The 22920-nt window shown below is 31.9% G+C and overlaps 1 protein-coding gene across 4 annotated transcripts in view; it reads right to left on the reverse strand.

Annotated features, from left to right (window-relative positions):
- The window catches only part of LOC664510 (mitogen-activated protein kinase kinase kinase 11), a 37123-nt gene that overhangs the window by 13796 nt on the left and 407 nt on the right, over window positions 1–22920 (reverse strand). For 2 of the 4 annotated variants that reach the window (XM_015979405.2, XM_015979403.2), the window contains exons 2-7: window positions 18396–19173; window positions 6795–7124; window positions 3295–3470; window positions 3194–3214; window positions 2955–3126; window positions 2727–2903 (exon numbers count right to left, since the gene is read on the reverse strand). In XM_015979405.2, the coding sequence (XP_015834891.2) occupies window positions 2727–2903; window positions 2955–3126; window positions 3194–3214; window positions 3295–3470; window positions 6795–7124; window positions 18396–19155 (1636 nt within the window). In that variant the 5' untranslated portion in view covers window positions 19156–19173. Of the gene's footprint in view, window positions 1–2726; window positions 2904–2954; window positions 3127–3193; window positions 3215–3294; window positions 3471–6794; window positions 7125–18395; window positions 19187–22920 lie in introns of all 4 variants that reach the window. The other 2 variants (XM_015979404.2, XM_008194064.3) reach the window with 2 other exon arrangements.

The following is a 22920-nucleotide window of genomic DNA, read 5'->3' on the forward strand; positions in this document are numbered from 1 at the left end:
TCAAAATTTCAGTTTATTCGCAAAAAAACGAATTGTTCCAAATAGCGACGTTGTTTTTTTTAGTAATTAATAATTATGTTACCGTGGGATCCGTAGATTTTTCTCTTCTACCAAATGGTGTTGACTTTAACGTCGTATTTCAATTAAGGGAATTGGTTAAAATTTAGTTAGAAAACTGTTTTAATTTAATTTATTTTTTTTGCAAAAAACATACAGCGTTAATAAAAAAAATTGCCCATCTCTGGAATGATATTTTGCTTTGAAAATTATAGTCATGAGTTGACGAAACGAGACACAAAATGTAAATAAAGACTTCCGATGGTTTTGTAAAATACTTTACACTTCAAATACAATTTTTCTTTTATCTATTGAATAGATTATTATTGTGGTTGCTTTCAAATACTACAGTCAATTTTGGAACACAAATACTAGAATTGGTTTCAATTGGAGGCTGAGATACTGACAAATAAATGTTAATAACAATTGTTAATTATCTGTAAATAATTAATTAAAATGAATATTGTAATGTTACGGAAATTACGTATGTATGCAAAATTTCAGCATATTCGAACGACACAAACTGTTTCGATTGGTGTTGATTTTAGTTTTGTATATCAATTAAGGGATTGACCGCAATTGGTTGACTTTTTGTCGAAAAACTATGGCTTTCGTATTCATTATTTTTTACGAAAAAAATATACATGTTGTTTATGGTCTTGGAGATGAAAATTTACCTCGCATTAGAAGAGTATAGAAGTCTAAGGTAACTACAAAAAAAAACTCGGGGATTTGTTACTTTTAAAAAATATTAGGACAAGGCTTAAGGGTCACTGGAATAATTTCTCTGTTAAAATAATATTTAATTGTTGCAACAATAAGAAAATCGTAACCACGATAGTGAAAAAATTGAAAATTTAGAAAGAATTGGTCATCTTTATAATATAATAATAATAATTTATTTGTGGCAGTAAAACAGTTACAATATAATTAGTTACAACAAGAAAAAAATACGATAACAAAATTAAAATTTTCTACATGTTTCTCCTACCACAAATTGGACCAAAAAAGCTGATCAAGGTTTTGGCCCAGACAATAAATGAGAAATAACAAAAAATAAAAATAAACAATGTGACTGAAAAAAATTAAAAAATATAATAATTAAAAAAATATCTAATTCTTTAAAAAAATGTATATAGAAGAAATAAAGACACATGAGAAAAATAGAAAAATCATTTTGTAAGAAACATTTTGTATTTGTGTTTAAAATTGCTGATTTTAGAATTTTTTAATGTCAGCGGAACTTCATTGTAGAATAACTAGATATTATAAACAAAACGCCGGCGAAATATTTAATCTTGTAAACACCTTTGTAAACATTCAAGAAAATTAATTTAAGGTTCTGTGAATGTAATATTAAAATTTGAAGATTGTTACTTAACTACAGTTCCTGTACTTTTTCTGAGAAAATTTTATTGTAAAAACTTCTACACATGCCCTAATTTTTTGTCAAGGCAATATTATACAAATACCTGTGGGAAATCCGTTGGTTAAAACATATTTTTGGTCTAGAAAATTCAGTATTCCGAATTTGTAAAGTTTATAAGCTTCATGTTTGTTATTCCTTCGACCACGCAAATATTTCTTGCAGACAACACTTCAAAGCCTGAGAAATTAGTCTGAGATGCGGAATGCGAAGAATCCTTGCAAAGAATAATTTCGTTCTATTTTAAGTGTTTTCGAGAATTTAAAAAGAAAACTCTACTATATCTCAAGTTGCTTTCTTTGAGCAAGAAAATAATAGAAACGTAACTTCTGTAAAATATATTGACGTTTCCTCCTACGTGGATAAACCGAACACTATTTACTATTTCATGTCCTGAACTCGAGAGGTTAAACAACGAGTTATAAAAGAAATTGTGTTGTAGTTTTTCTGCAAACTTGGCAAAAGTTCAAAAGTGCAGTGAGCACGAAATTTTAACATTCCATGTTTGGAATATTTCAGTTCCTAAAATCAGAAATCAATTCATAGACACGATTTAATTGATTTCCACCTTATTAAAAATTCAGGTGCGTGTATTATGATGACGGGATCGTATCAGCAAACAATTCAAATGATTTAATTTATTTGCAACGAACCCTAATCACTAAAACCGGTAACACGAATTACGGTCGAAGTGACATTTATGTGACATTAAATTATTTTCAACAGCAAGTTCAGTTTTCACCGACAAAATTCTGCTCCATAAACTTTATATAGGTTTGTTACTGCACAGTTGCTTTTTTATTATTTCCCGTAAAACGCAAAATGAGAAACGGCGACACAATTGAAACAAAGTCTCGCTTTTATTATTACATAAGCATTACCAAAACTCGCACGCAATATTTATTTAGATAAAAGAAATGTTTTGTTACCAATTGCAACAAGAGTTACGTTACAGCGTCGTTATCTGAATACGTTATCCGCGAACATTGGTTTCACAGTCGGATAAAAAACACAAACTATATTTGAGGCAATATTCCAACCAGGATTCCGCGTGATTTATTGTCCCCAAAAAGTGTGCTCAAAACAAAAGTGATACTCTAACCGATCTAACTTAGCAAAATTGAAACTAAAAAGCACGCAAAAACGAACTAAAATTCACACACGTGCTAAACCATGCTGAAAAATCGATGAAACAATGAAAAAGTGAAATGATAAATTGGCGATTTTCCAATTAGTTACTCACGTGCTATCGCCCGTAATCGGGTTATAGCCGGGGATCCCGGTGGACTATGTGGTGAAATGACAGCCTTGTGGTCGAGTGTGTGTTGTACTGTGATGGTGTGGCGAAAATCCGATGGTAGGCTAATATTCGACCCGGGTTCTTTTTTCAGCAGTTTCAGCCTCGATCGTTTGAATTTCCCTAAAGAGAAAAATCAGTAACGAACGAACAACGAACATTTCCCCGTTGTACCTTTCCGTTTAATCGGAGTTGGTGTTTGTTGTTTAATCATAAAATGCAATTCCCTTTCTAAAAGATCGATTTCTCTCGCTTGCAGTTCCTGTTCCTTCTGCCGCAGCTGTTCCTCGTGCATCCTTTGCTTCATTTGCGCCCTATTTAGATCCTCTTCCCTGCAACGCAACTCCTGTTGGAACGAAACACCAATTAGTAAAATCCGCAACGAAACGTCGCCTTTTGACTCGTCTAATTACCTCTTCAAATGATTTACATGCCTGGGATGTTCAAGGTAAGCAGCCAATGAGAAAAGCAAGATAAATAATGGAGCTTTATGAATGTCGAGCCCACAACTTACCTTCTCTTTCCTGCGAAGCTCCAAGAGGACCTCTTCGATCTCCTGACGCCAGTCATCTTGCATTATGTGAAAACTTTCGTGCGGAGTTTGGGTGAACGACGAATTGAAAATCAGTTCTAGATCGAAAAGGATTTGCTCGAAACTGGGCCGAAGGTGCGGATCGGACTTCCAACATTCTATAATAATACGAAAAGAAAAATATTTTCTCGTCACGGAATTGAAACATTAATTGGCTTGCTCACAGGGGAACGATAAATCTTCATATCGTTCCTGAAATAACGCTCGGTACCGTTAAATTATGAATTATACGACGCTGCAAGTGACACTTTTTGATAAAGATCTCATTTGTGTTGCGGTCCGGGTTTTCCCTCAACTTCTCTCCTAACTTATTGTCAATGTGTATTCTTTCATTGTTTGCCGACATTTTTATTTGCGGCACGCGTCGCACCTTTCGCATTCAAATTGCGTACAAGGTAAGGCGCGTTACGTTTCGTTTCACGATTATGGCGGTAACGCAACCCCGACAGACCCTCGAAGGCCCCAGAGGCATATTTTATCCTTTATATTACACGAACCGGAAAAACAGTTTCCCGCTTAAGGAATTTAAAACTAGAATAATTTTAATGGAAATATCGGTACCAGTCAGGTGTAAAGTGCTTATTACTCGCTTATCTTGAAACACCTATAATTATGAAAACGACATCTCGTTGATTATGAACTGGTTTTTTTTTTAAGTTAATTTCAGCTAATGCTGAAATTTTCAAAATGGTTTTAGTAATGTTAAGTTTCTTTTTTCTATTTTTGTTAAACTAGAACGAAAAAAATTACGAAAATGACAACAAATTTATATTTTCCAAGCTTTTATTTAGCAAAAACTCAAATATTGCGCAAAATTTCTTAAAAAGTAAACCATTAAATCACAAAACTATGTCAAAAACGACATTATTTGTGCAAGTTCTGAGGATTTAAACACGTTCTTAAACCAAAAATCAAGTTTTTCGTCATGTTTTTGTTAAACTAGAATGAAAAAAAAAACACAATTTGGTCGAAAATAACCAAAAATTTACCTTTTATAAGCGTTTATTCAGCAAAAACTCAAATATTGCGCAAAATTTCTTAATAAGTAAGCCAATAAAACACAAAATTATGTCAAAAATGACAGTATTTTTGCAAATTCTGCGAATTTAAACACGTTCTTAAACCAAAAATCAAGTTTTTCGTCATGTTTTTTGTTAAACTAGAACGAAAAAAAAACACAATTTGGTCGAAAATAACCAAAAATTTACCTTTTATAAGCGTTTATTCAGCAAAAACTCAAATATTGCGCAAAATTTCTTAATAAGTAAGCGAATAAATCACAAAATTATGACAAAAATAAAAGTATTTTTACCAATTCTAAAAATTTAAACAAGTTTTTGAACAAAAATCAAGTTTTTTCCTATTTTTATTAAACTAGAACGAACAAAATTACCAAATTTGGTCGAAAATGTCAAAAATTTTATATTTTCTAAGCGTTTATTTAGCAAAAATTCAATTATTGCGCAAAATTTCTTAAAAACTAAGCCAATAAATCACAAAATTAAATCAAAAATGACATTATTTCTGCAAATTGTAAGAATTTAAAGACGTTTTTAAACCAAAAATCAAGCTCTTTTCCTGTTTTTGTTAAACTAGAACGGAAAAAAATCACAAAATTTGGTGGAAAATAACCAAAAATTTACATTTTCAAACCGTTTATTCGGCAAAAACTCAATTATTGCACAAAATTTTTTTAATAAGTAAGGTATTCAATCACAAAACAATGTCAAAAATGAGAATTTAAACACGTTTTTGTCCAAAAATAAAGTTTTTTCCTATTTTTATTAAACTAGAACGAAAAAAATCACCAAATTTGGTCGAAAATGATTAAAAAAAATTATTTTTTTAAGCGTTTATTTAGCAAAAACTCAATTACTGCGCAAAATTTCTTAAAAAGTAAGCGAATAAATCACAAAATTATGACAAAAATAAAAGTATTTTTACCAATTCTAAAAATTTAAACACGTTTTTGAACAAAAATCAAGTTTTTTTCCTATTTTTATTAAACTAGAATGAACAAAATTACCAAATTTGGTCGACAATGACAAAAATTTTATATTTTCTAAGCGTTTATTTAGCGAAAATTCAATTATTGCGCAAAATTTCTTAAAAACTAAGCCAATAAATCACAAAATTAAATAAAAAATGTCATTATTTCTGCAAATTGTAAGGATTTAAAGACGTTTTTAAACCAAAAATCAAGTCCTTTTCCTGTTTTTGTTAAACTAGAACGGAAAAAAATCACAAAATTTGGTGGAAAATAACCAAAAATTTACATTTTCAAACCGTTTATTCGACAAAAACTCAATTATTGCACAAAATTTCTTAAAAACTAAGCCAATAAATCACAAAATTATATCAAAAATGACATTATTTTTGCAAATTCTGAGGATTTAAAGACGTTTTTAAACCAAAAATCAAATTTTTTTCCTGTTTTTGTTAAACTAGAGCGAAAAAAATCACAAAATTTGGTGGAAAATAACCAAAAATTTAACTTTTCTAAGCGTTTATTCGGCAAAAACTCAATTATTGCATAATTTTTTTTTAATAAGTAAGCCATTCAATCCCAAAACAATCCCAAAATGAGAATTTAAACACGTTTTTGACCAAAAATCAAGTTTTTTTTCCTATTTTTATTAAACCAGAACGAAAAAAATCACCAAATTTGGTTGAAAATGACCAAAAATTTTAATTTTCTAAACGTTTATTCAGCAAAAACTCTATTGTTGCGCCTAATTTCTTAAAAAGGAATCCAATAGACCACAGAATTATGTCAAATATGACAATATTTTTGCAAGTTCTGAGGATTTAAACAAGTTTTTAAACCAAAAATCAAGATTTTTCTTGTTTTTATTAAACTAGAACGAAAAAGTAACCAAATTTGGTCAAGAATGACAAAAAAATTATATTGTCTAAAGGTTTATGTGGCTTTCGTTGTACGTTGCAAAGTTTAACTGTTACTAAGTTCCTATAAAGAAAAATGCAATTTTACTTGTTCATAAAAACTGAAAATAAAACTTAAAAATTTGTGCAAAGTGTAGCACGGAATCGATGAAATTACTGTTTTTAATTTTTGTGAAAGGAAAACGTCCCAAAATTAAAGTTTCTGTCCACATCCTTTGTAGTCACTTCAATTATTTCCGCATTTATCAAATAATTTAAAACCGATTGTGAAAATTAATAATTTATTTTGCCTTTCTCCGAATTTGCTCCATTCAATTTTAAATTCAAACACTCAATTATTATTGACTGATTAATTAATTTTGTAGTCTTTGTTTATTAAATACATAACTTGCGTGAGAACCGAACAATTATCATTAGAAAAATCGCTCGGAATCACGCGAATTGCCATAAAATTGCATTAAAACTTTCCACATTCGATTTTTTCCTTCTTTCGCATAAAAAGAAGTCGTCACACTTACTCTCCATGAGTTCCCTCCAAGGTTGCGGACACGTGCTGGGTATGGGTAAGGTGAGTTTGTTGACGGCAACGCCGTAAGCCACAGCCAGGGTGTCGATACCTTTGTACGGCGTTTCGCCCGTTAACAACTCCCACAAGACAACTCCGTAACTCCAAACATCGCTTGCTCTCGAAAACGTGGAGTTTTTGATGACTTCGGGGGCCATCCAAGCGTAGGTCCCCGCTTGCGACATCCGCGTTGTTTTGTACACTTCGCGAGCTAAACCAAAGTCCGTTATCTTGAGGGTTTTCGACAGGAGGTCGTCGTTTTCGATCGCTTCCCGGAGGAGGACTAGAAAAAAAATACAAAATTCAGTCATTACCACAGTTGTAATGAGCCTGCAAAGATCAAACACCCCGAAAAAGAACATGTTGTGCATTTTATTGTATAACAAGGCACTAAAAGCCCGTAAAATTAACACATAATTAGGCAAGTCTCGCGATTAGGCGGCAAATTAACTGGACTTTAATCCTAGCATCGATCCTGTTCTTGTATGACATTTTACGCTCGAGAAGTCGGCTTCACGATAGAAAAACGTAACCTTCTTCGGGTCGGTATGCAACAAAACAACATTCCCTAAATGGGACCTTTTGCAATATTCAACACGGAATTCACATACATCCTACTTCAGGGTGAATAAATGACGAAGGAAAACTCCACGCAAAGCTAAGCAACGGTGCATCTGGGATTTGAGACGACGAATTTTGTTTTTGTGCGCTGTTTGCAAGCTAAAAAGCGCAAATATTCCAATTTATGAATTTTTCAGTGATTGTATCATCCGCGTTTTGAAATGTAATCGAAAAAAAAAACATGAATATTCAACCATTTCACAGATTCCGAGAAATAACTAAATGTAAAAAAGAGCACTCTGGACGTGTTATGTATGATGTAGAATTTTTTACTACCATTGGTCATTAACCGATAATTGAATGCCATAATTTGTAAAGATGACGACCATCTATGACAGTGATGAGCGACACAAGGTAAACTGTCTCATCTCGTATCTTATTTCTTGGAACTTTTATTATCAAGCCATTGTGTATCAGAAAAAGTCAAATAAGGAGCAGAATACACAAACTAAATCCAAAATAACGCAAAAAATTCATATTCTTGTCTACAAATAGGTCGATTTTAATTTTTGCTACATTTTGACATTATTCGTTTTGGAGTAATGACGTCATTTTTGATTTTTTTTAAATGGCAATTGACATTCTTAATTCTGGTATGTTTAAAAAAAATCAAAAAAAGAAGAGAACAAAATAAAAAAGTTAGAAAAGGTATTGAGTGTATAAATCAGAGCATTTTCTTTTCGTCCTTGTTTTATTTTATAAGGAACGATTGATATTTGTTTTGACTTTAGGTGTCATATAATGTTTTTTTTGCTAATTATACAAAAAAATAAAATGAAATAATATAAAAGTCGAAAACAAAAAGAGAAAGCCCATTATGTTTAATTGTCAATACTTTTTATTTTATATAAAAAACTTTTTTTTTAATTTAAAATTTTATTTATTCTTTTTTCTTGTTACCAGAAAGATAAAGATGTGTACTATTTAAAATGGTGAACAAAAATGTCGGTTGTCATTTCAAAAAATTAAGAATGACGTCAGAAATGTCATTATGGTGTGAAAATATAGCATCAAAAAAATAAAATCAAGCTATTTGTGCATTACTTTTGATTCAGTCTGTATTATGATCTCTCAGATTTTTTCAGCACATCTTACCTAAATATTTAGAAGTAAAATTTCGATAAACTACGCCAAGAAATCACTAATTCTATCAAAAAAAACTTAATTTTGGCTCCTGTTCATCCAGAAACAAGCAATTATTTGGAAAATTTCGCAAAAATAAATCGACAAATTACCAAATTTTTCATAATCTCAGAGTAAAGTGGTGTTAAAAACAAAGTTTTTTTGTAAAATTTCATTGAACTGCTCCGAAAATCATTACGTTAAGCCAAAAATAAGAACATTTTACCATTCTCAAGAATTTCAAAACAAAAATTTCAATTCGTTAAAAATAAATTAAGATAATTCTGTTAACATTTGACTATTTTTAGTCACATATTTGGTAAAAAAAATTACCCAACGTCTCCGAATTGGGAAGAAAATAGTTTTCATCTTACCTCTTTGGAGCTCTTATCTTTTTTTATTTAAAGACTCGAAAAAAAAAAACAATGTAAACTCAAAAATCACCTTTAATTAGAAATAGAATTTCGCTAAAATACGCCGGAAAATCATTAGTTTTATCAAAAATAATTTCTTATTACCGTTTTTAAACGTTTTGACTCCTTTTCATTCAGAAACACGCAATTATTTCGTAAAATTTCTCAAAAATAAATCGACAAACTACTAAGTTTTGCAAACTCTAGGAGTAAAGTTGAGTCACATATTTGGTAAAACAAATTACCCAACGTCTCCGAATTAGGAAGAAAACAGTTTTCAATAGTTTTCATCTTACCTTCTTGGAGTTCTTAATTTTTTTTTATTTAAAGACTCGAAAAAAACAATGTAAGCTCAAAAATCACCTATTTCCGAGCAATAACGCTGTCGTTTTTAAAGCCAAAATTAACAAATTAGCGCCCTTTTTCAATGTTTTTATTAAATCAAATTAAAAAAACTATACAAAAAAATAATATGAAACTCAATAGCTGCTTATAAAATAAGTCGAGAACAAAAAAATAAAGCCCATTATATGTTCTTTTTTAATTTTTTTTTTCTTATTACCAAAAAGATAAAGATGTGTACTATTTAAAATAGTGAACAAAAATGTCGGTTGTCATTAAAAAAATTAAGAATGACCTCAGAAATGGAAATGGTGTGGAAATTTAGCATTTAAAAAAATTAATTCGAGTTTTTTTTTTTTAAATGACTGATCCATCCAACCTAAATAATTAGAAGTAGAATTTCGCTAAAATACGCCAAGAAATCACTAATTTTATTGAAAATAACTTAATTTTGGCGTTTTTAAACGTTTTGGTTCCTTTTCATTTAGAAACAAGCAATTATTTCGTAAAGTTTCTCAAAAATAAATCGACAAACTACCAAATTTTGCAAACTCTAAAAGAAAAGTTGAGTTAAAAACACAGTTATTTTGTAAAATTTTATTAAAGTGGACCGAAAACTAGTAAATTTAGCCAAAAATAAAATCATTTTACCATTTTCAAGAGTTTTATGGTAGATATCGTCTCAAAACGTGTGCAATTATTTAATAAAAATTTGTCAGAAATAAATTATGAAAAATCTGTTTACTTTTGCCAATTCGCACTTCGTAAAAGTTACCCGAAATGTCACCACATTGGGTCGAAAATACTTTTCTCCTTGTGCTCCTAATATATTTTTTTAATTAAAGACTCGAAAAAAATCACTGTGAGCTCAAAAAAAAACTTTTTTCCACGCAATAACGTCATTTCACAGTTTTTTTAATCAAATAAAATCTTTAGACAAGTGTTTCCGGTAGGATTTCTGTCTGCCACCAAACAAAAAGGAATCCTGCGATGAATTGCGGATAAAACGCGTTGGTGGTTGTTACTCAATCTCCTCCAAGATCAACAACTGTGTCCATTCAATCCTCAATGATTTGCACAATCAATTGCAAGAGTGCCTTTTCGCCCGCCAATACCACGTGACGGTGCAATCGAACGTATCCGAAATCTATTTTTTCAAATGACTGATTCGCTCGAACGCATCTTAAATAAACAAAGTCGACCTTCCACCGTTCCGAATTTCCTCATGCATATCTTGTACTCGTCGTCGTCTTTTCTTTTTACCTTCGATTTTACACAAGACGACTCTCTCGATCGAATCTCTTGCATAATAATTATCATCGCTTGAACATTGCACCTTTGATATCCGGTTCGTAAATGGAGGTCGTCGAGCGGATACGTGTCTACGGAGAGTGGGTCCTTCCTAATAAACTTTCGATTCGTGATCAATATTGGGTAATTCGCATGGTGGCATAAACTAACGCTGAATGTCAACGGGAACCGGTGCCGCCGACTGTGGCCAAACTGTGTGAAATATGGCAACGAAAAGATGATTGATTGCAAGAGGAACCAAGGGGGATCGTAAAAAAGGATGCGATATTGCTGAATGTGTCTAGGGAAATACTGTTAACATCGTACGCCGTCTAAATGGAAGGATCAAAGGATACGAGGGTTATAAATACGGAGCGAGCGAAGAAGTGTCAGGGTTAATTTTTTTCACGAATTGTTATTTCCACAATCGAGCCAATTTTTCATCTCCGAGGGCGCAATAGTGGTTTTCACCCGTCGTGTGAAAATTTATAACACACTTTTACTCCCGAGTTACATAACACGCGTTTAGTTTTCACCATAAATTAATTCCTTTAAACTATTACCGACATTATCTGATACACACCAAATTGCCATAATAATAGGAATAACTAGATTTTTTTGAAATTTCTTGGTGGGCAACGAACTTGACCAAAGAAGTATTGGGTGTTTTAATAATGATGGCCATCTAAAAATTTGTATACAACCATAATCCGTTAGGTCCTGATCAATGAAAATATTTTCAATATGGCAACACTTCCTGTTATAACGGAATTCGTAATCAACTTTCTTATTTTAAATGAAAAGCTAAACTATTTACTGAAATATTGGATTAATCGAGTTATTTAAGGGAGTTTTTATCAGCTTTCCCTATATCTAAATTTAGTCGGTTTCGAAATTTTAAAGTTTTTTGAAAATTTTTAGGCTTACATCTTCGACTTCAATAATCGATAACTCTGCCGTTTTTTTTAAATCTTTTTTGGCTTATGTGAAAGAGAAGGCTTAGATCTTTTCGTTGATCTATTCAAATTTCTAAAAAAAAACTCAAAACTTTCAAATACAACATTTTTTATTTAACTAAATTGTAGAGAATTTAATTCTGCAACGATCTATATTAACATTCGAACTTTTTATTGGCAATAAGAAATTCATTAGCTTTAGCTACCAACTCATTGGTTCGTTGTTGAAAAGCACGTATAAGATTACGAGAAAAATCTTTAAAAACACATATTTTAAAAAATATGGAGCTACAAATCTATTTTATTAACTTCTATGGTTTTCATTATTTTTTAATATTTTCATGTTTCACACTACGTAATTGTTCCCAAACAAAACGATAAATAATTACTTTTAGTATCAGACTTTAGCAGTTTTTTTAATTAAAAAAAATAATAGCCAATAGTGGAAATTATTTCCTAGGAAACCGTTTCAAAAATATGTTTTTTTATTGTTGATCAAATTCTATTGCGATCACGACTCTTAGGCAACGATGCCACATATCATTTATTTAAAATTCGTTTTTTTTTTCTATTTTTAGCTAATATACCGAATTTTTGAGGACTCGGTATAAAAAATCAAAGTTTTTCAAATCTAAATACCAATGAATTTATTTCGAAAAGCATAATTTCGAGTAGAACTTATCGTTTATTCAATGAGAAATGTCTTTTTGCAACTGTGTAAAAATATCTGTGGTTAGTAAGAAATTTCCAATTGAAAAATTGGCTTAGAGCTGGAAAAAATTATCCAAAAATAACGATTAATCGAAGATTGAAAACATACTGAGGAAAAGATATAGGCTTTCTTACTTGATTGTCCTAATAGATTTCGAAAACTCCAAAAATGGCAAAATTACCGATTTTTGAAAAATCCAAAATACATATTTCAAAAAGGGGTAAATTTTGGTATAAGAAGAACTGACGAGAATGCCCTTGAAGTAACTCCAAAAATCCAAAAACGCAGTAAAAAAACATATCTCTCAAGTCAAAATAAAGAAGTTTATAGCGATTTCCGGCATAACCGGAAGACATTATAAGAACTTACAATACATCTAATGTGAGGTTTAGATGGAACAGCCTGTAGATCAGTAAAAGATAAAGTGCTATAAGTAATGTGATCATGTTTTGAAAATAAAACTTTGTTGTTTTCTTTGTTTAAACAGTAAAATTTCCTCGAAAAAAAACTGAATTTAATTAATTTAATTAGTTTGTTAAATGAAAAATTATCAAATACTTCTAATGTGGGGTTTAGACGGAACAGCCTATATTTATACACTTTATTTCATCCAAAAAGGTGCTTCACCTCATTTTCACAACTCAAAATCGTGCGTTCACGAGCTTGTAGACAAAGAAATCGAATGAAAGTCCCTAATCAGGCGGAATGTTTAAAATTCGGTCCTTTGTTCACCACATAGACTCCACCCGAGCCTCAACAATTAACAAACAACTTTCTAATTCCTATTTTCCCGTCAAACTAAACCAAACGACCATTAAAAATATCTCTAATTAACAACACCCACCGGACGCATTGTTATCCCACAACCGGCCAACAACAAAATTCCTGATCTAGATGAGGGTAGATTATTATATTGTGCCTCGTGCACGATTGTTATCACCACAAGATTAAAAAAAGACCAGGTGTTTCCCTTTCTGCCAACAGAATTGCCATTAAAAACGCCGATGTTATCATAACGCAACCATTTTCGTATATCGGACATAAAACTGGAACTAATGAAATGTTGTTTTGGACTATTAAGTGGCGTGAAAGTCCGACCTGATCGATGAAGAGCCGAGATAAGAAAAATTCCTCCAATTTTCACATTAACTTTGTGTCGATTACACTTAGCGTAACAGCAAGTGATTAACTCATTGTTATTTATAGATATAAAATGGTAATTATTTTCTGTTATTTTTAGTTTCCACCATCACTTCTCTTAATTGACCAATTCCGATTCGTCGAAGTAGCGGCCACAAAATTAATTTATACCGAAAAACGAGAAAAATTACACAGTTAATGGGAACGACTCCTAAACCCAATGCTAATGAAATGTTTAGTCTACGGCGTAATTTTATGCCATTGTTCGATAACACCGGCACAGATTTCCGCACAAAGAGCGGTTAGTCCTGGCTCCGGTCCTGCTCGCGACCATTAGCATAGTCCGCGCTTACCGGAGCCGTTTAAGGCAATCCAATGTCGAACATATGCAAATAAGCGTTTATTTGAGGCGAAATTGCGAGAAATGGGCTATAGATTGGTATATTTTACAGCCGGTGTGGGCGGTAATTTCAGCAATTGTGCGCTGTCCACACGACCATTATCGTTGCGAGTTTTTTCAGTGTTGGAGATAAGGTACAAGAAATTTCTAATTTGCATCTATTACAATAATACGCCAATTAATCCGGTGTTAATGGGTTGGACTGGTAGGTGGCGAGGATTAAAATAACAAATCGGAGTGAGAAGGCGAGCCTGTGCTAATATCGACGGACGCTAACTGAATTTTTAAGGACCAATACTCCATTGCGAACTGCAGAGATAACGGTGCAATTTCTCTCGGTTATTTATTACTTAAATATGGGAGGTCTATAAATTCGCGGAACGGCGAGGTTTATTAAGGAATAGGTACATCTGAGATTAGGCGAAGTTACGACGTTTCGAAACATGATGATAGTTACATAAATCTAACTTTCAGCGTTTGAATAAATTTTTATATTGATCCGGAGAATCTTCAAAACATACACAATAAAAAAATACGCTTCCAATCAAAGAAAAAATTTTTGACGTAGGTAAACCCGGCGTTCACCTTCCTGCTTCCTACGTACTTATCGTTCATTGTACGGTGTGAAATAAATAACTGGGCTAGGCATTTCAGTCAATTACAGAATTTCAAAATCTTTAAAATTCCGTCATTTTACGACCACTCGCCGATATTTATTTAAGTCTAATTAGATTATATTTGTTCATTTATTCTTGTTTGCTGTTTTAACAGTTCATAAATAGAAAAGTTTGTTTACACAACCACGCAAATATCTGATAAAATTATTCCTGGAGATCCGGATGGACTTCGTTTTTGCGTAATGACAGCATACGAAAAAATATCTTAATAACGACAAGATCATTAGTAATGATTAAATAAATGTCGTCTTCCTTTCAATTACTACTTTGAATTCCAATAAGTATAATTTAATTAAGAGACAAAAGATGATTCCCAGAAAATTTCTCACGCTGACGAATTTAACTGATCAGTGATCACATTGCATATTTTTTGCCCAACTTTCAATTACGTAAAATGGTGAAGGTCGTGGTCACAAATTTATATAAAATGTTGGTATGTTGATTGTAAATTAAAAACAAAATATTTTTATGAGCGGCACGCAATTAGTAAACACACAATAAACAAATTCTTCATTATAATTATGTTTGGATGGGTTTGAATTTATTGTTGTGAAAAATGCAAAATCACAAGAAACAATTTTAGCAACAAGACGAGTGTCAACGATCGCTTGAATGCTATAAAATATTCCGCGCGATATCGCGGACTTTAAAGGAAAACAAAGCGGGCAATGAATTATATGTCATTTGAATTTTAAGCACACCAACAAACACGAAGCGACAATAACAGTTTTTTTATCAAATATTCTGCCCTAAATTCTTGTTTTGTTGTGTACATTTTTAACATAAACAACCTTGACATTACATCTCCGTAACATAATACCTGTAAATATCAAAAAAAATGTTAAAAATTTAGGTCATCTGCAACATCGCATCGTATAGATGTCAAAATCACAACATTTAAATGACAATTCAGTGACGCCATTGCGTTGCACGATAATTAAATACCTGGCACTACCATTTACTCTGTTGACCTCACGTGTATTTCTCTTAAACCACTATCAGAAATTGAAAACATCTGTGTGCTTATTATTAATTATACGTTACCGTTGCTAATTTATTGAGACGCAACTCTAATCGTATACACACGATCAATTAAAATTTTTAATACTGTTTTATTGTTAGTGTAATAAAAACGTTAAAGTGCAAGAGAAAATTTAATTAAGAGGGTTTAACTTGATAATTTCTCATGGTTTCTTGGAAGATAAACAAACATTTTTAACAAGGCGTTCAACTCATTTGCAACACCTTTCTGCAGACGATTAACCTCGAAGACGCCCAATTGCGCCCAGTCTTCGGCGTTTGAAACATGTGTAATGCGAAATTAAGTCAGTTTAGTTTACAATTCTGAATTGGCATAAGCTTGCACAACCAATACAAAATTCAAGCTTTTTTACTACGACTTTATCCTTTCATGTGGCAGAGACACGTCTTGACAATTTTAGGAAGGAGGTAGGATTGATTTTCGACACCTTTTCTTCAAAAAGAAAAAGAATACACAACGACTGAATAAAAAAATGTTATTCCTGTTAATTAATAAACACACTGCGATGAACGTAATCATTGATTTTGTTGATGCAAACTTAGAGAGCCGGTAATTAACAACACGAAAGACATACGTTATATAAGTTGAAAAAAAAATAATGGAATTCATATTCGCAATACCTATGTAACAATAATAATTTATAATCTTTTAACTCTACAAAAAAGAGAGATTGCTTTATGTGAATAGTGCAAGAGAGTTTAAAAAGGCAAAGCACCATTTTTGGTCAATTCGTGCCCTTTCAGATTATTTTTGACTACATTTTTCAAAATAATGGCATTTCTGCTTGAACGACATGCTAAAACTCTGAAAAAAAATGGAGAAAATTTATAATTTTTCATATGTAATATAGTGACTTCCAAGTTTTATTTTAAGAAAATCACTCGAAAATCTGTTTTAGTTCACTAAACAAGGTTAAATACTAGAAAAAAGCAGGTATAATATAATATTCAAACCAATTCGTCAATTTTTTGGGTAATTTTTGACAAAATGCCAAACATTTGAATTATTAAATAAAAAATGTGCGTAAAAAACGCTCCAAAACCACAATAATACAACCTTTTCTGTTCGACGATTTTCGTCTTATTTTTGGGAAATATTGACATTTTGAATACAAAATAGGCAATGTTTTTATGCAATAGGCAGTAGTCCAAATACAGAAAAAAATAAAGATTCAGCATTGGTTTGTAGATCACTCCTTGAATGTTTCAGCGTTTCTTGTTATTTATAGTGTAGATGATTGCGTAAAATAATAATGTCAAACAATTTCTCGAAAAATTAGCTTTGTTTTGGAAAAAAAATCTTAAATTTTTGTAATTTATAGTTGTATTTTTAGGGAAAATTACAAATATTTAAGATTTTTTAAGCCAATCGATGCGATAAAAACAAAACATTTTTGTTAATGTATCACAACCCTACTGCAAATCCTAACACATTCGGAGTTATTTGCTAAAAACTCATTCTGTTAATGACAAATGACTTTAATTGGACTAAAATGTACATATCAGAAGCGAAACTATTTAACTGGACTCGTACACTCACACAAAATAGGTACATATTTTATTTTTATATTTCGTATAACATTAAGAAAAAAATAACATTACTTCAAAAAAATATTTTACATTATTTTCCACAATAATCTACACCATAAACAATAATGGAAACTAAAATTTTAGCTTGTATTTGAAAAAAACGCAGTTCAAAGTACACCTGAAGTGTACTTTTAAACCAATGTATCTTTGTAGAGAAGCCCAAGACCTTTATTTTTTGTCCATATTTGGACTACTGAAGTGATTCTCTACAATGCTATGAACTCTGAATTCACCAATTTTGAGATACTTATTATACTTGCGAGGGTTTGTGTAAAAATAAGAATAAAAATAAAATAGGATTAAAAATAAATAAATTTTGTAAGAATTTCGATAAATCGTAATTGACATCGGAAAAGCGGAAAAGACGGAAACTATGGAAATTATATCTATTAGATAACATGTTATCAAAAAATAAATAATCCTACGATATGACATAGAACGTAAAAATGTTCTAAAAAATAGAGTAGTCAATGACGTAATAATCTTAAATTTAATAAGCAAACTTTATAACATAAACGTACATACGTACAATAAATTCGTATCATACTCTGTCATTTTCGACTCAAAACTCGACAAAATGTATTTTTACATATTCGAAAAATGCAAAAATTGCAGTATTTTGCATTTTTCGGTTTATTTTTGACGAAACTTCACTAGACAATCGCGTTTTTGACGCACAAAAATTGTAAAACATGAACGTAATATTTGCAAAATAATTGTCAATTATTGCAATTTTTTAGGCAATTTTTGGGGAACCTTCTCAAAATAATTGCGTTTCCGAATGAAAAATGTAAATTGCTCTATTTATTTTTGCCATTTCCCCACAGAAACAAACGAAAGATGCGAGACACTAACGTAATTTTTTATGCAAATTAAAGCATTTTTGAACAAGTTAACTAACAACATAACATTTAAAAATAATCCATGCATTATGGTAAATTCGTTTTTTGGAAGTAATATCCGCTCCCAGTTAAATAAATTAAATTAAACACGATGCCGGCATCGGTATGTTATTTGATAACAGAAAAATATTTATCCGACACTTGTAACATTAAACTTTAGTACGTATTATAATGGGTGGAAGCTAATATGACGGAATGGATAAAATATATTCCATTGTGGTAGGTTTGTGATAAGCGGAAGAATTATCTGATGTATTTCACAGTCGGTCAAATTCTCTTATTTCATCAGCAGCAGCATAAAATAATTCTCGAATATGAGAAGAAATCTCCGATTTGCGTTGAACTTACCGTTCGAGCTTTTCAGGTCCCGATGTATGAGTGAAATGGGTGCCCCACAGTGCAAATAGTCCATCCCGCGCGCTATTTGTATAGCCCAATCGACCAAAACATCCGGCCTAATCTTTCTCCCCGCCAACACTCTATTTAGCGAACCACCTCGACAATATTCAAGCACTAGACACAAATTCGGTTCTTGTAAACAAACACCTTCCAACGACACAATATTTTCATGTTTCAACAAACAGAAAAGTTTCGCTTCTTTGACGACGTTCTCCAACGTGACCGAAATATCGGCGTCGGGATCTTGTCTGGCGGCCTTCACCGCCACCTCGTGTCCTCTCCACACGCCTCGGTACACCTTCCCGAACCCGCCGACGCCGATCACCTCCTCGAGCTCCAGCTCGTTGAAGTCGATCTCGATGGGGTGGATGTCCACGATGATGGAGTTGACGTGGTTGATGGGGTCCTCGTAGGCGACGAAGTTCGAGGGGAAGATGCCGACCTTGTCGCCGATTTTCCCCGTCCACCAGCCCTCGTCGCCGGAGATCTTCGCGTCCTCGGAGAGGACCTCCACGATCTGGCCCTTGCGCAGGGAGAGCTCGTCCTCGCCCTGCGCGTCGTAGTCGTACAGGGCCGTCCACAGGGCTGGCGTGATGGGGTTGGCGGTCCGGTGCGTTCGCTCGCCCACATGAACCGAGCTGACCATGTCTCCATTGCGGGGCGGTTCCATGGACGTCAGGAAGTGGTAGTGCTCCACCAACGGAGGCATCCGTCGAGATCGTCAAATCTAACAAACACAGCTAGACAAATAATTCGACTGTTTTCGCATCGATAAGATTAACTAAATCAACAGTGATCCCGCTGTGGTGCATTACGACAAAATAACGAGCAAATACTTGACCACAAAATAATCAAAATTTTTACATCCAGCAATTATAAAAGCCAAGACACTCCTGTTCGCAGAGCTCGAAAGTGTGAATACAAAACGTTCAGAACTGTTCAAACTACCACATCTGTTCATATTTTCGAGACCATTAGATACTTTGAACTGTTTAATAAATAACAAGAATTTTTTTTATTATTAAAATAACTTTTATTTTTCATTTGCACGAAAATACGAATTAATTTCTGTTTGAAGTCAAAACAAATATATGTACAAGGTGTGTTAAAATGATTATCTAGGTCACCTGAGGCGACTTGATGATTTAAATCACTTGACAAACAAGCCGACGCAAGTTTGCACGAATATAGATAAAAAAAAGTAAGGGGTCCTTAGAATCTTTTAGAGCAAGTACCTGATGTTCCCATTAAATAATTACTGTAAATATTAAATGTTCATGTTATCGCGTCTTCTGTAGCTCAGTTATTACTGCTATTAGTAAAGTTAGACTTTTCATATTTTGTTGGCGTTATTTAAGCTGTAGGACGCATTTTAGAAAAATATTTTTTATTATACAAAGTGTCCCAAAAAATGATGTCATAATAATGTTTTTTTTATTTTTTTGGTTTAAATAGAATACGTTTTTAGCTTCTTATATGTCCCTAAAGTTTATTTCAGATCGGTTCAAGGATTACTGTTAAAAAAATTAAAACCAAAAAAAAACGGTATTACACCTTTAGTTTTAAGAATTTATAAAAAATATAAACTGTACTTTTGTGATGACATTTTTACTAAGTACGTGTTGAACAAGGTCTAACAGATTTATTAATTAAGTTTGATTGATCTGAATTACTACAAGGTGTTTACAATTTATTTACAAATTTTTTCAACTTTAGAGCGTTTTATTTTGCTTATTTGTTTATTGTTATATCATTCGATGTAGAATTAAATAAAGAACATTTTTTCATAATACAACCCTTACGAATCTTTAATCTCAATCTTTAAAAACTTGTTTTGTCAACTAATGTAATAACAATGTTTCTTTTTAAGTCAATCGATGGGATATTAAAAAAAAATTTTTTTTGTTAACTGCATATCCTAACACATTCGGAATTATTTTCTAAAAAGTCATTCAGTTAATGACAAATGACTTTAATTGGACTAAAATGCACATATCAGAAGCGAAACTATTTAACTGAACTCGTACACTCACAAAATACGTAAAATATTTCGTAAAACAACATAAAGAGAAAAATAAAATTATTTCGCAAAATTAACAATGAGGATAAAAAATATGACAAACAATTATTTCATTAAATTATCGGTCAATTATATCTTTGATTATTTATAAACACAAGTGTTTGATGCGAGCAGACGCAAAATCACATTGTTTCAACAGAAAAATAAAAAACTATGAATATGTATAGTACAGAATTTTTATACCTTTCACTTCATTACTTATTTCCTTCATAGTAGATCTACAAATAGATAAATAAAGCTAAAAGCTAAATCGCTTGAAAATCCCATCATTCGCCTTATCTTGGCACGTGTTTCATTCAAATAAGTTGACTTCCTTCGATTTCTCGCTTAAAAACGAGCCAAATTATACTTAAATACTTTAAATCGTTTTACTTTGGCATTTATTTGCTAAATTTTCAAATATGTTGATTTTCAATGATTCCTCGTTTAAAAATAAGTAAATCTTTTTACCTTTTTATTAAAACTAAACCAAAAAAAACGCATCGTTTTCTATTAATTTATCTTCTCTATGCATGTTAATTTATTCAGAAATTTTCTACCCTTCCTTATAATTAATTTTAAACGAAATTTTATGACTTCTATTCATATCATAACAACGACGCTTCGAGCAAAAAATTCTTCAAAAAATTGGTACCAGTCCCAAAATTAGTACAATTATTATTTAATTTTTACGTAATTATTATTTTTTAGGGTTAGTGACATTTTTTACGAATTTTTTGCATAAACATTTAAGCATAACTTGTGCTAAAATGACGTAAAAATATTTTTTCCTTCAACGACTCTCGCTTAAAACGAGAAAAATCATTTATAGAAATATGTATGTAGTTCCAAATTCGCCGATTTTCCTAAATTCTTCACTTAAATTAGAAGATAATAACATACAAAAAGTAGGTAATTCAGTTCTTAAAGAAATTAATCTAATAAAATGATATAATTTTTTTTTACCGTGTATACTGTAATTAGCATAGAATCTTTAAGAATTTTTTTTAAAGAAATCATGTTTATTAATAATATTAAAGATGTATGTATTATTAAAAATTTCATAACAAATTTGAAAGGTCACACGAGGGTCAATATAACGTGTCAACAGCGTATTAAATTGCGAAAATTCAGCACTGAAGAATCGTAAATAAATATGTTTACTCAAAATATACCTACATTCCAGGTTTGCAATTTCTAAATCAACATTTCCTACCGATTACAACCAAAAATAATACTTTATCGTCCAAAAGCTAAAAATATTTCACAATCGACATAATCGCTTAATCTGGAATACATTCATCCACACAAGAAAAACCCATCAAATAACAATAAAAATGGAAACTTGACGACTACAATGAACATTTATCACACTCCTGATAACATTCCATCAAAATATCAGAATACGAGTTCTAGTTACCGGAATAACGAAACCTTACCTCTGAATAAATACTCGCCAAAAATGTTATCGGCGTGTGATCATTTTAAATATCATTACAATTTAGTCGTTTCGCGAACACGACATCAATGTTTTAAAGTTGCCCCACTATCAACACATGTTGCGAGCGAAGTCCGACTTCGCGGGAATCCCTAATTTACGCAAATTTTAAATTCGCAACAAACAAAACTAACGGCAATTCGTGGTAAAAAATTAACACTTCTTCATTTAACTGTATTCGTTTGAAAACAAAGAGACGTCCAATGGCCCCAACCACTTTATAATAAATGCACCACAGGACATAACTTTCTTTTTAAATTCAGTCTCCGGTCAATCCTCGTCAGCCGCATTCCGTACGAGACATCTCACGTCTTCGGAATTTGAACAGCGTTCGAGGGCTTCAAACTTTTTTCTTTCACACATTTCACCAGGTGGACCAAATAGTCGCCGAAATTAATAAATAAATGCGGTTTTTTACACGTCGGTGTTTTTCAACGAAAGGAAGCGAAAAAAACTGACGAGGACCTCCCGCGGTAATTAGCAATTCGAAAGCGGAAATCGATTAGCAAAAGTGATAAAGCGGATGTTGTTCCTGTCTACAAGAGGATTTGCAATAATCAATCGAGAAGCCTGAGTGTTGGCCAAGAATAAACCTACAATTAATGAAAGTTTGTCGTAAAATTAATTAAATGTCAAATAATTATTCGGAGCAAAAATAAACAAAAAGTCTCTAAATAGAGAGAAACTGTGTGCAATTATGCAATGGCCAGTAAATTCGGAGGCTTTATTTCATTCCAGAGCTAATTACGAGCCTAACTCTTGGTTTAATTGTCCATTAAACAGGAAACGAGTGTCTCAAATTTCGCTGGTTCGGGGCACGATTTCTTGCTAAATGTGACATGTGTCCGTGCCGTGCGGTTGTTAATTAATCGTCGGTTTCGCCTTTTGGGTCTCGTGTCTGTTTGTTTTGATTATGT

Source organism: Tribolium castaneum, chromosome 9 (assembly GCF_031307605.1).
Source record: "Tribolium castaneum strain GA2 chromosome 9, icTriCast1.1, whole genome shotgun sequence".
NCBI classification, from domain to species: Eukaryota; Metazoa; Arthropoda; class Insecta; order Coleoptera; family Tenebrionidae; genus Tribolium; species Tribolium castaneum.